The following is a 13,913-nucleotide window of genomic DNA, read 5'->3' as shown; positions in this document are numbered from 1 at the left end:
AACTTTGATTATGAAAAGGAAAAGCTAAAGTACCATCGAGAGCAGAGGTCGATTTGCGATAATAAAGAAAAAGAAAATATGAGAAACATTGTAACCTCCGCCACATTATTACGCCGCATGCTACCATGTTTGAGTCTCGTGCCTTTTAGATTTTTTCTGCATAAAACAGACGCCATATTTATTATAGGAATTTCTGGACTGTTTATAAGCATCACCTGAACATTTATTTGCCTCAGTCAGATAACACTGACAGAACAGCCATGTACTTAGCAGTTCATAGAAATGACAGGACAAACAGCATCCTTCCTTCATAATCAAAAAGCTCGTTAGTGAGGAGTACCTTTCTTAAGCAGGTATTTTCTATTATAACTCTATTGCGCATGAAATTGGCTGTGTGTGAGCAAATTTGATCAGAGATTGGTGTTTTTTTTGAAGGTGTTGAAAATTATTACCGTAAATACGCTACCAATCAAAAATAGTTCTGTAAAATCGTTCAACAAGACGAATTGAAGCTGGTCAGAGGCGGTGGTTCTACAAAAACCGCAACATTATAATTTGTATCCCGGCCTCCAGTACAATATACATGAGCTATATTAGTCGAAACCTTTCATAATTCGGGGAGATAATTTTTTTCGAAGACGTATATATACAATATCTTGTAAAGACCAAGAAAATAATTGTGTAAGACACTCTCGTATATTGAACATATCAAAAGTGGCGAAGATTGAAAGATTTGTTTCGTTCTTTTTTTATTTCTGTTGATATATTTGTAAACTTCAAAAACAACTGCAAATGTTCTGGAAGTAGGATAATCCGCGCATTTCAGCGAATCATTCAATCTACACAGTTATAACACTATTTTCTCCACAAAATATGGAAGAGCGCTTTCCAGTCGAAAACAACTTGAAAGACAGGTGCCATACGGGGTGGCTGACTGTGCGATATAATTAATGCTTTTGGAAGTAGTAGGTGTAGAATGATCAGTTAAAATCTGTTATTTATGTAAAATGTGGAGGAATCCGCGCACGGTAATAAAAAGCTTGTGATCTGAAATCTGGGGTCAGTTTAGGTTCCGATTACATTGAAACACGGTAGAAATATCTTGAGGAAGATTCAGCGCCATCAGCAGTGCTTATGGAGGCCTTGCGTATGGACTGCCAAGTGAGGCTAATATTAACACTAGATGTGAACTGACACGGTCAACAGCTGCTCCGATGTCAGATATTCTTGTGACAGTCGCAAAAATCATAAAAGCAAGAAACAAAACGTACACAAAGAATCTACACCTGCGTCAATGTGACATGTAATGTTTGCAAAGGTTACTGAAGAAAAATGGTAAACTGTGACCTTAAATTAAAAGATAGATGTTTTTTTGGCTTCGGTGTAACAGAGAGGCTGCAAATTTTGGGGATATCTTAATTCGAAGCCGTGCAGAACCAGCAAACTATCACCGACTGAAGCCGTGGCAAACGCTAGATTTCAATGAGTACTTTGTCTCGGTATCCACGCATGATAACGGCAAAAACCCGACCTCGACTCGCTTCCACGTAACACAGCAAGTCTGGATGGTTTAATCTTAACAGAGTCGGGTATCCTCTCCTTCTTGCTTGAAATAAATCAAAAGAAAACTTCTGGTCCTGGCAACATACCAAATGCGTTCCTGAGGCTTTATGCGGTGTTGATGTTCGAGTTTCTACTGATTATTTATGAAAGATCGCTCCAAACAGGCGAAATTCCAGAGAAGTGGGAAATTGCTAAGGTTATTCCTATATATAAATTTAGTTACTCTACCAACACATCAAATTACCGACCAATCTCGCTTACCTGTACGGCCTGCAAAATCCTTGAACATATAATTCTCAAATACATTATATTATCTTTAGAAAATAAAACTTAATTATTGCCAATCACTATGGATTTAGAAAAGGATTGTCTACGACTACTCAGCTGATCGAAACAATCCACGACTTAGCGAATACAATAGGTAAACGTGGTCAAACCGATATGATATTCCTAGACATGTCGAAAGCGTTTGATCGGGTTTCCCAACCTAAACTCCTTCAGAAGCTTATCCATTATCTCGATGAAAACAACATTTCCAACTGGTAGAAAAGCTATCTAGTAGGTCGACATCAATATGAACATTACGAAGATCACTTTTCGCATAACGGCAATCTGTTATCTGGCGTCCCACAAGGCGCAGTTTTGGCTCCTGTACTATTTCTTCTTTTTATTTACGATTTGCCTAATAATCCTCACGTAACCATAAGAATGTTTGCAGATGACTGCATTATATACAAGGAAATAACCTGCCGTGAAGACCAGACAACCTTAAACAACACGCTTGAAAATATAGAACAGTGGTGTCCAACATGGCAGATGGCGATTAACAGAGAAAAAACAGTTAGCATGACTCTAACGAATAAAAAAAAAACAATGAACTCATATTTTCTAGATGGACAAATGTTGAAAAAGGTGGAAGAGTGTAAATATTTGGGTATAGTAATTTCATCAGATCTAAAACGGAACAAACAGGTAACATATATTACTAATAAGGCTTAGGCAGCTCTGTATTCACTCAAGCGCTCGCTTAGATCTGCATCAGCTCACACCAAACGTCTAGCATACACGTCACTTGTTCGCACTATACTCGAATATGTAATAGTTTATTGGTTCCCCTTCCGTAAACAGTACATAGAAAAGTCTGAAAGCGTACAACGAAAAGCAACTAGATTTATTTTAACAAGTACCGCCGTCATGACTGCCCTACAGTATTATTAAAACAAGCTGATTTTCCGACTATTCAAAATCGCACCAGCAAAAAGAAAAAAGAAAAGATATATAGTGACGGCAACCACTGACAACTATCAAGAGTAACAAACAATCGAGGGAAAAAATAACAAGGGACAGATAAGTGAATCAGATATGGATCAGGATACCATCGCAACAAAATGACACAGAACGCTACATGGCTTTTTTCGATAAAGTTTCGATGAAACTTTCAAGCGATGTACAGTTCTTCTTCTTAATGGCAGCATGAAAATTGACACCAGTAAGTACTGCGTACCGTCCATTACACGCATACAAGAACAAAACACAGTAAACAGTTGACTGAATACAGATTTCATAACTACATATTCAGGTACTGGTTTTTCCTACAAGCAATCCGTGACTGGAACAGTTTGCCTAGTGACACTGTGAACTGTACATCGCACGAAAGTTTCATCACCACTTTATCAAACAAAGCCATGTAGCGTTCTGTATCCTTTTGTTGCAACGATATCCTGATCCATATCTGATTCACTTATCTGTCTCCTTATTTTTTCCCTCGATTGTTCGTTACTCTTGATAGTTGTCAGTGGTTGCCGTCCCTATATATGTTTTCGTTTTTCTTTTTGCTGCATGTTGAACCATACCACCTATTCCTCCTTGTTTAGCGCTTGCAAATGGAAACATAGTGCATATGTATCGCTTTGGTTGATTTAGTGCACCTATGTCCGCGCCTATTTGAACTTTGTTTCAATATATATTGTGCCCATTTCCTGCAATGGCCTCAAATACGAGGCTAGCAGTATGTTTAAATAAATAAATAAAAAGCTATGTGTTTAGGGGGATATACAATTCAAATGTTTTTCTCTGTGAAATAAAAATTTAAAGATCAGTAGAAGAAAGCGAGGAGGAAAAAGATAACTAGAATGAGACAGACTGTGCATACTTGCTTTGGAAGAAACGTGTAAAATAGTTCAACGTTTTTCGGAGCCAACGGCGCCGGGTGCTGCTTGGGGAGCGGCGGGCAGTGGCGTGGTGTAGATTACAGACTGAAATGTTAGTCAAGTTTTATGGTAATTCAGCTATTGAAGCTTCGCCACTAGACGGACGGGCTTTCACCGCAGCTGTAGACTTCAGCCTTTAGATAGGGCGCATAGCTTTAGTTCTATATACAGCTAATGGGTCTGTCAACTGTGGCATTGGAATGAACCGCGTTTGCTGCGGAATCTTCTATCTCTTTAGGCATAATTATATGGTCACGCAACGTGGTCTCTTGTTGAGTAACTACCGATCACTTCACATAGTGTTTAACTTGCGCGGCACAGCAAAGGGCCAAAGGAAAAGCAAAAATACTGAAGACAGGTGAATAATTTCCTTTTATATACATAACTTGCTTAGAAATTCGTGAATGATTTTACTCCACTCAATTCCTAACGCTGCTGCTTCTTCATATTCTGTGCACCGCCGGGAAATCGACGCGTTTTTTCTGCATTGCATCTGTTCAGGGATAATGTGACAAGGAACCATGTCTCTGGTATACTAGGAAAATTGATACTTTTAGTCGTGACATCAACAGTGCAAAACACATCATTTAGCAAGTGATTTTTGAAAATTTTTTGAAAAAAGTTGGGATTATGTTTCCCTTTAGCTTGAATTGCAGGCTGAAATATTTAAAGTCTTGATGATGAGTTACAACCAGGAGGTATAGAACCAGAAAAATTAATTCTAGAGAATACAACAACGGCCCTCAACAAGAAAAATAATGATTACATACCGCATGCAAATCTTATTTTCTATTTTATTTATTTTTTTATTTAAAGATTACAAAAAAAAAGCAGCTTTTTGAAATACTCCTAAACACCATATGGCAATGATGAAGCTTCGCCACTAGACGGACGGGCTTTCACCGCAGCTGTAGACTTCAGCCTTTAGATAGGGCGCATAGCTTTAGTTCTATATACAGCTAATGGGTCTGTCAACTGTGGCATTGGAATGAACCGCGTTTGCTGCGGAATCTTCTATCTCTTTAGGCATAATTATATGGTCACGCAACGTGGTCTCTTGTTGAGTAACTACCGATCACTTCACATAGTGTTTAACTTGCGCGGCACAGCAAAGGGCCAAAGGAAAAGCAAAAATACTGAAGACAGGTGAATAATTTCCTTTTATATACATAACTTGCTTAGAAATTCGTGAATGATTTTACTCCACTCAATTCCTAACGCTGCTGCTTCTTCATATTCTGTGCACCGCCGGGAAATCGACGCGTTTTTTCTGCATTGCATCTGTTCAGGGATAATGTGACAAGGAACCATGTCTCTGGTATACTAGGAAAATTGATACTTTTAGTCGTGACATCAACAGTGCAAAACACATCATTTAGCAAGTGATTTTTGAAAATTTTTTGAAAAAAGTTGGGATTATGTTTCCCTTTAGCTTGAATTGCAGGCTGAAATATTTAAAGTCTTGATGATGAGTTACAACCAGGAGGTATAGAACCAGAAAAATTAATTCTAGAGAATACAACAACGGCCCTCAACAAGAAAAATAATGATTACATACCGCATGCAAATCTTATTTTCTATTTTATTTATTTTTTTATTTAAAGATTACAAAAAAAAGCAGCTTTTTGAAATACTCCTAAATACCATATGGCAATGATGAAGTAACCACTCTCTATAATTTATTCGCTAAGTGGGAGAGGCAACTATACAGAAAATGCAATATCGAGAAATTTTACACGCTGAGAGGGAAGCGTTTTTTAGGCCCTATTTGTCAGTACTGACACATAGTATCCGCAATGAAGGAGAAATATAAAATTGTCCGGTTCCAAGTTTAAGCCTTATAAGCGTGTGGTTGCAAACAAAGTAGTGCTTATGATCTTTCCCAAGATATTACATTTGTCGGATATTTAAGCAATGGGGGAAACAGCACATAATATAAGAACAGCGGTAAATCATGAAAGTAGGCGCTCTGGTTCGCGACAGTAGCAACACAGAAATCCGCGTAAACGCACCGAACACACTATGCTAATGCTATGCTTCTTTTTAATAACTTGATCCTTTAACTATCTTTGAAGCTTCACAGAGTTTGTAATTTCACTTCTGTGAATTCAGAGCCATGCAATTCACTGTTAGCAGTGCTAACAGTTTATGTAGTAGGTAATCGTGCTGTTATAAAGAACATTTCCTCAATACTGAATTCTGCGATCCATGTCAGTTTCTCGCCTCTTGTAAAACAGACATAAGTCGGGCTGTATCATTAAGGTAACACATTAAACTAGCATTAGTGCCCCTGTCCTCATTTACATGATAAAAAAAAACGACAAAAAACTACAGGCATCGGAATCACTAACTACTGTCGCACGCGACACGTAAGCTTCGGAATATATTCCAAAGAAAGAAGGCTGACATCGGACTCTGGTCTTAACTGGAATGCGCTAGGATATTCCTAAAGGATACACTAGTTCTCAAATACTGAATGAAAAAACGATGAACTACAATTTCTCAACAATTAAAGAGCTTTTACTGCTAAAAACAACTTCCACACTCTCATTGAGAGATATTTTTTCTAATATTATATGAATCTGGATTTCACTAGTTTCTACTTTTTAAATAGTGACATCAAATAATGTACATAAACTGATGTGCGTGACTGGGCGAAATCAAAAAAGTATATTTTAAGAAAACAGGCATGTTTTTCATAAGACAGATATGAACCTGGTTCCCAATAACGCGTTTTGTTTTAGAGTGAACAAATCAATAATATGGGAGTACAATACTCCACTGAAAAGTCAACTAAACGCCTCTAAAATATTTGAGGTATTTGATAAAAACACTCAACTTCCGCTTTTCATGGATGTGACGCAACTTTGTAAAGGCTCTGCTTTAAAAGCAAATGTTTTTCGCGGATATTTGCATTCGTACAAATTTTTTCACTATTTACTTAGATATTTTCGTACCTTCAAGTACTATTTACTTTAGAGTAAGGAATCGATTTCAAGAATTAGATCTAGAAGAAAAACAGCCCGAAGAGATGTCGTCTGATGTTCGTGATATAATACAAGAAGTTGCTACTAAGGTAGTTCCAAAGCAAAAGAAATGCAAGAAAGCAAACTGGTTATCTGAAGAGGCTTTGCAAATAGCTGAGGAAAGGAGGATGGCAAAAGGCATGGGGGAAAGAGAAAGATACAAGGTTCTCAATGCGGATTTTCAGAAAATAGCAAGGAGAGATAAGAATGCCTTCCTGAACATACAGTGCCGAGCAGTTGAGGATGACAGCCAATTAAGGAACACAAGAGCTCTGTATAAGACAATCAAAGATATCAAAGGAAGCTTCTGTGCTAAGATGGGCGTGATAAAGGACAAACGAGGCAAGGAGCTCACTGAAGCCGCAGAGATAAAGAAGAGGTGGCAGGAATACACAGAAGAACTGTACAAGAAGGACCCGAATGTGCAAACCCAACATAAGACGGTTGTGATAACTGATCGCGAGCCGGGCATTCTGAAGAGTGAAGTTGAATGGGCCTTAGCCAGCCTTGCTAAGAACAAAGCTAGCGGAATTGATAGCATTCCAGCTGTGTTGCTTCAAAACCTCAACCATGACGCTGTTAACAATCTGCATACATTATGTCAGAAGATTTGGACAACCCTGCAGTGGCCACAGGATTGGAGGAGGTCAGTTTACATCCCCATTCCAAAGAAAGACAGTGCCAAGGATTGTTCCAACTACCGCACGATCGCGCTTATTTCGCATGCTAGCAAGGTGATGTTGAAAATCCTCCAAGGTAGGCTGCAGCAGTATGTGGATCGGGGGCTTCCGGACGTGCAAGCTGGGTTTCGCAAGGGCAGAGGAACTAGAGACCAAGTTGCCAACCTTCGCTGGATCATGGAAAAAGCAAGAGAGTTCCAGAAACCCATCTACTTCTACTTTATTGATTATGCGAAAGCGTTTGACTGCGTAGATCACAGCAGATTGTGGAAAGCTCTCCAAGAGATGGGAGTTCCAATTCACCTCATCTGTCTCCTCAGGGAACCTGTATGAAGGGCAAGAGGCCACAGTCAGAACTGGGCATGGTCTTACAGATTGGTTTCCGATTGAGAAAGGAGTGAGGCAAGGCTGTATACTGTCGCCCTGCCTATTTAACCTATATGCAGAGTGCATCATGTGGAAGGCCGGTCTGGACGAGTCTTCAGCTGGAGTGAAGATTGCTGGAAAACGTATCAACAACCTTAGATATGCGGATGATACCACTTTAATTGCAGAAAGTGAAGCGGAACTCAAGAGACTTCTGATGCGCGTACAAGAAGAGAGTGAGAAGTTTGTGCTTAAACTGAACATTAAAAAGACAAAGATCATGGCTTCTTGCCCTATCAAGTCCTGGAGCATCAAGGTACAAGAAGTGGAAGCTGTGACAGATTTTCTCTTCTTGGGCTCCAAGATTACCTCGGAAGGAGACTGCAGCCATGAAATTAGGAGACGCCTGCTTCTGGGAAAGAGAGCAATGGTTAGCCTTGACCGCCTAGTAAAGACCAGAGACATTAGTCTGCCAACCAAGATCCGTATAACTCGTGCTATGGTCTCTCCAGTTGTGATGTAGGGATGCGAGAGTTGGACTGTGAAAAAGGCTGACCGCCGAAGAATTGACGCGTTTGAATTGTGGTGCTGGCGAAGACTCTTGAGAGTTCCTTGGACTGCCAGAAGATCAAATCAGTCAATATTGTCGACCATAAGCCCTGACTGCTCATTGGAGGGTCAAATTCTAAAGTTAAAGCACAGCTACTTTGGTCATCTGATGAGAAGAGAGGAGTCGCTGGAGAAAGATTTGATGTTGGGAAAGGTTGAGGGTCGCCGGAGAAGGGGTAGGCAGCGAACGCGATGGTTAGATGGCATCCTCGAGGCACTGCAGATGAAGTTATGTGATGTTAGGAAGATAGTGAGAGACCGGAAAGCGTGGCGTGACATGGTCAATAGGGTCACGAAGAGTCGGACACGACTGAACGACTGAACTGAGCAAGCAACAACAGAAGCGGATGACTACCATCCATAAATATGCAACCCCACATTAACAAAGCCGCACAAAGACCATCCTTGTGGTCGCCTGTGGTTAGCTTGTCTAAAACAGGATGCGTGTGTTTCGTGGAGCTTGATTCACGCTTACACCTTTCATTGGAAAGGACCTGACCGCGGGCAGGCAGCGCCTGACGTCGTGGCCTTGATCTCTGGCATCGTTACTTCAAACAACCTTAGGGGAATCAATCAATCACGCAGATATGGCCATATCCACAAATGTTAACAACACCTATCAATATCCACAGCATGAATTAGTGTGAGACATTGATGCGCAGCTCTAGTCCTGTTATTCAAGCAGCCGTAGAAGCCTGGGCCGCGGAAGCCGCTGGGGTTCAGGGGTTTTCGGGCGCCTCTTTACTTTATTTGATAACAATAAAGTTCTCGCCATACTCTTGATCAATAAATCCTCCGTTTTGACTCCATCTAAATGCCGACTGTTAAAAGATTTTTTTTTCGATTTTCAATTTCCAAGAGCATCATATGACTTTCTGGAGAAAGCGGTCTTTAAGGCTACCGAAATAATAATGCGCGTACGCCTGCAGATGTGTGTTAAACTTCATTTCTCATGTAAAAGCATCGCTATTCAGACCTTCATTTTCTGCACTGTGTGTTGTGAAATGTACATCAGAAGGCTTGATTAGAGAATAAGGGAACACTAAAGTAACAAGTTGAAAGCTATAAATCGATAATCCTAATTGGGAAGCCTATCTTCTTAGAGAACTCCGGCTGTATTCTTGCGTCGTTTTCTTAAAAAAGATGAAGGTGACATATATGCTTGCTATATTTATTCCGTCAGATTACAAAAATATATCCAGTCAGTTACTTACCAACTGCGGACATCTGGCACATAACGGTAAGTCCATAAAGGTTCGCAAAAAAGACTTGCTGAATTTCTCATAGTTTCTTCTAGAGCGAGATCGAAATGTTAAAGGTAAAACAGGCTTTCCTCAAGTGTACGTCAGCACCGCATATAAAAAACACTTACTAAGACATATCTCGAGGTGATTCGTTTATTTGGCTCATTTTATGAACATGCTGTTTAATAATAGGAATGTTGGATGCGCTTATATTGTTATGGATCGTTTTATTCTCTATTCCGCCTGTCACACTTGTATGTTGCAAAAAAAAATCGCTTTGTTCTGTGACATTGCACCTCAGTTTGAATCGGGCGACTTTGCGAAGTTCGAGAATGTTTATACCCGTTAAGCAAAGCCAGCAGTGAGTAACAACCATATTTTTTACGCCGCAGCTGCTCACTTGGGATTAACAGCGTCAACTAATTTAAAGCTCAGCTGTGACAAAGGAGCTAGAGAGAAATGTTGAACATTGTGATCACTTACTTCAACATAGACAAGCACCAAGCCTCTGCAGGCGACAGTTAATATACGTTACTTAAAAGAAGCAAAATTAACAAGAGAGATGAGTATATGTTCAAAACCGAAAATATTTCAAACAGAATTTTAGTTGTTTACGCATTCCTCAGAATGATTCTGCAGTCAGGTTTAAAAATATAACGTTGTTGCCCGCAGTATTGTGGCTATTTTTTGGCACGTTTTCATTGCTTTGCTTAAGTGAACAACGTCACATTCTTGAAAATGAAAACGTTTCAGCCCTCCCTTTGTGAAAACCTGACGTTTCTGCAAAGCTACGCTCTCAAAATTATGAAAACAATAAGTATCTTACATTTTCAAGGAAAATTGCAATCGCTGGAACAAATATATTGTCGGTCTTGGTGTAACTGCTATTTCTTCTGCCACAGCTAAGCATACGAAATGTTTGTTGACTCTTCTCATCACAGGGATACAGCATGTCTATGTTCGCCTGCGTGTATCACAGTCGCTGTGTAATTAGGAAACGAATTTGTCAATTTCACCTATATTTACACCAGTGTCAACATCAATACAGAGACTGATATTGCGGAAAATGCACAAAAAGCATTAAGCAAACGGTTAAAGAGCATCTACTGACGGTCTCGTGCGTATTGTAGCAATCCTGAACAAAATGAAACACATGGAAGAAGACAGAAAAAAGAACGTTGAGAAAGACGAAGAGACACGTGCCCGTTCCAAGACTCGCAGCCGTTGCCCAGCTGGGCTCCTTGCTCTCTCGACCTTTTGCTGAGCGCTCCGAAGTCAAACCCCGTCGCAACAAATTCGTGGAGGTGCCGGATACGACTACCCTCATGACGCATCCTCCACCGCTGGAGCTTTGTCGGAGCCGTCGCCTGGCAGGTACCCCGCCCATATCAGTAAGAATGCAACAGGCTACCGAGCAGTTCCGAACGTCAACACGGGAGCATCTTCCCCCGTCTGGCGATGTGCCACCCACGACTACGAATGCTACGTTACCGTTTCGTCAGCCTCGTTCCTTTGCCGGTCAAGCAGGGAAAGATGTTGATGACTGATTCACTCATTATGAACGTGTGAGCCGCTACAGTCGCTGAGATTCGGTGGATAAACTGGCGAATGTTGTTTTCTTTTTGACGCAAACCGCGCTGATGTGGTATGAAAACCACGAGGACACCCTGGCCACTTGGGACAGTTTTGTTGAAGCAGTCAGGGAATATTTCGGTTACCTATTTACAAAGAAGAAACAGGCCGAGCAGACACTTGCACAAAAGGCCCAGGCGGCTAGGGAAACTCGCACCACCTACATCGAAGCCATACTCAAGTTGTGCAAAGCCATCGACAGCATGGTGACTGAGGAAGATAAAGTAGGCCATCTGCTCAAGGGCACTGCGGAGGACGTCTGCCACTTCCTCATTCCAAAAGACAACTTGTGTTCGGTCTCTGACGTTATCCCACACTGCCGGACATTCGAGACCCTCAAGACTGCCCGAATTAAACCGAAGTTTGGACGGCTCGCAAATGTCTCTCCAGTGGATACTATCGAAGAATCTTCATCTCAAAGCCTCCTGTGCGCCATCTGCGAAACTGTTCGCAATGAGATGTCATGACGTGAGCAACTTGCTCGGCCTAATGGCTTCGCCGGCGACACATGTGGTCTTTAAACCTATGGAGGTGCATGCCCATCTATGTCAGCGAATATAACCGACTTCGCGTATTGCGACTACATGTACACCCCGCGACCAAGACCAGACGAGAGTTACCAACAATTACCTTACTATCAGCGCCGAGACATTCGCTCTTACTCCAATCGTACATCATGCCGACCGCCGAACGACTACATCGTCCCGGAACCACCATCTGGATATTCGTCGCGTCCTACCACGCAGGAGCCAACTCACACACCCCTTTTTGATCGACCTGTTCCGGTGTGCTTTCTTTCCCGCTACAGTAATCGGCCATCGGTCAGGAATCCCCCCCCCCCCCCCCGAGCATCAAACCGACGCGCCGTCCAGCCCTACATCGATACCAATCGGCCAGAGCATCCTCCCCGGAGGGGCCGTTTGCAAAACGAAAGGTTCCGCAGCCATTCTCCAGCGTTTGACCGCAATGTGACACCGCCTCCTTCATTTCGTGTGCGCCGTTCCCTGTCACCACGGCGCCGATCTCCACCACCCTTGCAGAAAAACTAGCCAGCGCTGCCGATGGAGGTGAGGTCGCTGGACAATGTGCGCTGCTACCTAGTATTCCTTCGTCTATGCACATGTTAAAGAACAAGGTTAATGTAGTGGTTGACGGTTTGTCTACAATGGCGGTGATAGATACTGGTGCTACTGTTTTGGTAATGAGTTTAGGTTTTAAGAGCCTTTTGAAGAACAAAGTTATGTTTGCTTGGGACAAAACTGCTAATTTTTATGCAGTGAGTGGAGATTCATTGTATTCGGCTAGGGTATGCAGCGTTAAAGTTTTTTGGGGGGCTCACTATTTCCAGTGGGAGGAGGAGGAGAAAAGAAGGGCGAAAGGCAGGAGTTTCTAATACTGCCCCGTTCTATACACGACGTAATCTTGGGAATTGACTTCCTGCGTATGTGCGGCGCTACAGTTGATTATCGGACGGGAGCGCTAAGTGTTAGTGATCCTCTTCCTCGTGAACTTTCGGAAGAGTCATAAAATTATGAAGAAGTTTTGTGCGTGTGTGCTAAAGTCGTCGTACCGCCACGTTCTGCATTGTGCGTCCAGGTGTCCAACTCCTGTGCCGTTAACGACTCATTTGAGGCTATTGTCGCGACTCTTGATTCACAGTGCGTAAAGAAAAATGTGTTAGTACCGCATTGTTTGGATTGTGTGAAAGAGGGCCGTACTGGATTGTGGACTCTAAATTGCTCACCGGAACCGGTTGTTTTTACCGCGGGCTTGAAACTAGCTTTATGTAGTGCAGCTATACGGAATTATGTGACTCTTTTTACTCCTTCCCTTGTTAACCCCGCTACTAACTCACCTGCTGACGGAAGCTTCTTCCGATAATCAGCGCATCGTTGAACACCTCACAACGACGGATGTTGAAGAACCTCTTGTCCCAGCACGTGTCCGTTTTTAATTTTGCGCAATCCGACGGCTCGCAACGTTTTGCGTTGTCATGGTTGTGACATGGTTGTGACAGACCATCATGTCCTGTATTGGCTCGTCAATCTTCGTGATCCATCTGGTCATCTGGCGCACTAGGCTTATCGTCTGCAGGAGTACGACTTCACTGTTTCGTACAAGAGTGGCCGCAAACATGCCGGTGCAGACTGTCTCACCTTTTCTATGACCGAACGTGACTCTGCTGACTTCGATCCCTGGATCTCCTCCGTCGTTTCCGTGTTTCCTGACGCATCGGCACTGCGGACTGCGCAAGAGACGGACATAAGTCTCGAGCCACTGCTTGTGGCGGTACGCGATTCCACAGCTCCCAGCTCATTCTGTCTCCGTGATGGCCTTGTGTACAAAAAAGGCTTACTCCAGCACAGGCACGAATTTTCTACTTGTGGTTCCTGACAGTTACCACTCGTGCCACCTGCGTGCCATCCTGCATGCCATGCACTCATCCTGCGTGTCATGCACTTCCGGTCACCTGGGCTCTGCCGAACCCTCCATCTTGTCCGCAACCGGTTTTATTGGCCGAAGATGCTCCAGACGACTGAGCGATATGTGGCGAGCTGCACTGAGTGCCAACGACACAAACAA

General features: G+C 42.3%; 1 protein-coding gene and 1 pseudogene across 1 annotated transcript in view; both read right to left on the bottom strand.

The window, feature by feature from the left end:
* The window catches only part of LOC146174161 (venom metalloproteinase antarease-like TserMP_B), an 80,200-nt gene extending 70,401 nt beyond the window's left edge, over positions 1-9,799 (bottom strand). The window contains exon 1 of the mRNA XM_084584258.1: positions 9,669-9,799. Within this exon, the coding sequence (XP_084440384.1) occupies positions 9,669-9,690 (22 nt within the window). The 5' untranslated portion in view covers positions 9,691-9,799. The remainder of the gene's footprint in view (positions 1-9,668) is intronic.
* The window catches only part of LOC146174160 (uncharacterized), a 268,166-nt pseudogene that overhangs the window by 145,595 nt on the left and 108,658 nt on the right, over positions 1-13,913 (bottom strand).

The sequence above is a fragment of the Amblyomma maculatum genome, chromosome 11 (assembly GCF_055883805.1).
Source record: "Amblyomma maculatum isolate TAMU_Amacu chromosome 11, ASM5588380v1, whole genome shotgun sequence".
NCBI lineage: Eukaryota > Metazoa > Arthropoda > Arachnida > Ixodida > Ixodidae > Amblyomma > Amblyomma maculatum.
The sequence above is the reverse complement of the archived record's forward strand: the minus strand, read 5'-3'. Positions and strand labels throughout refer to the sequence as shown.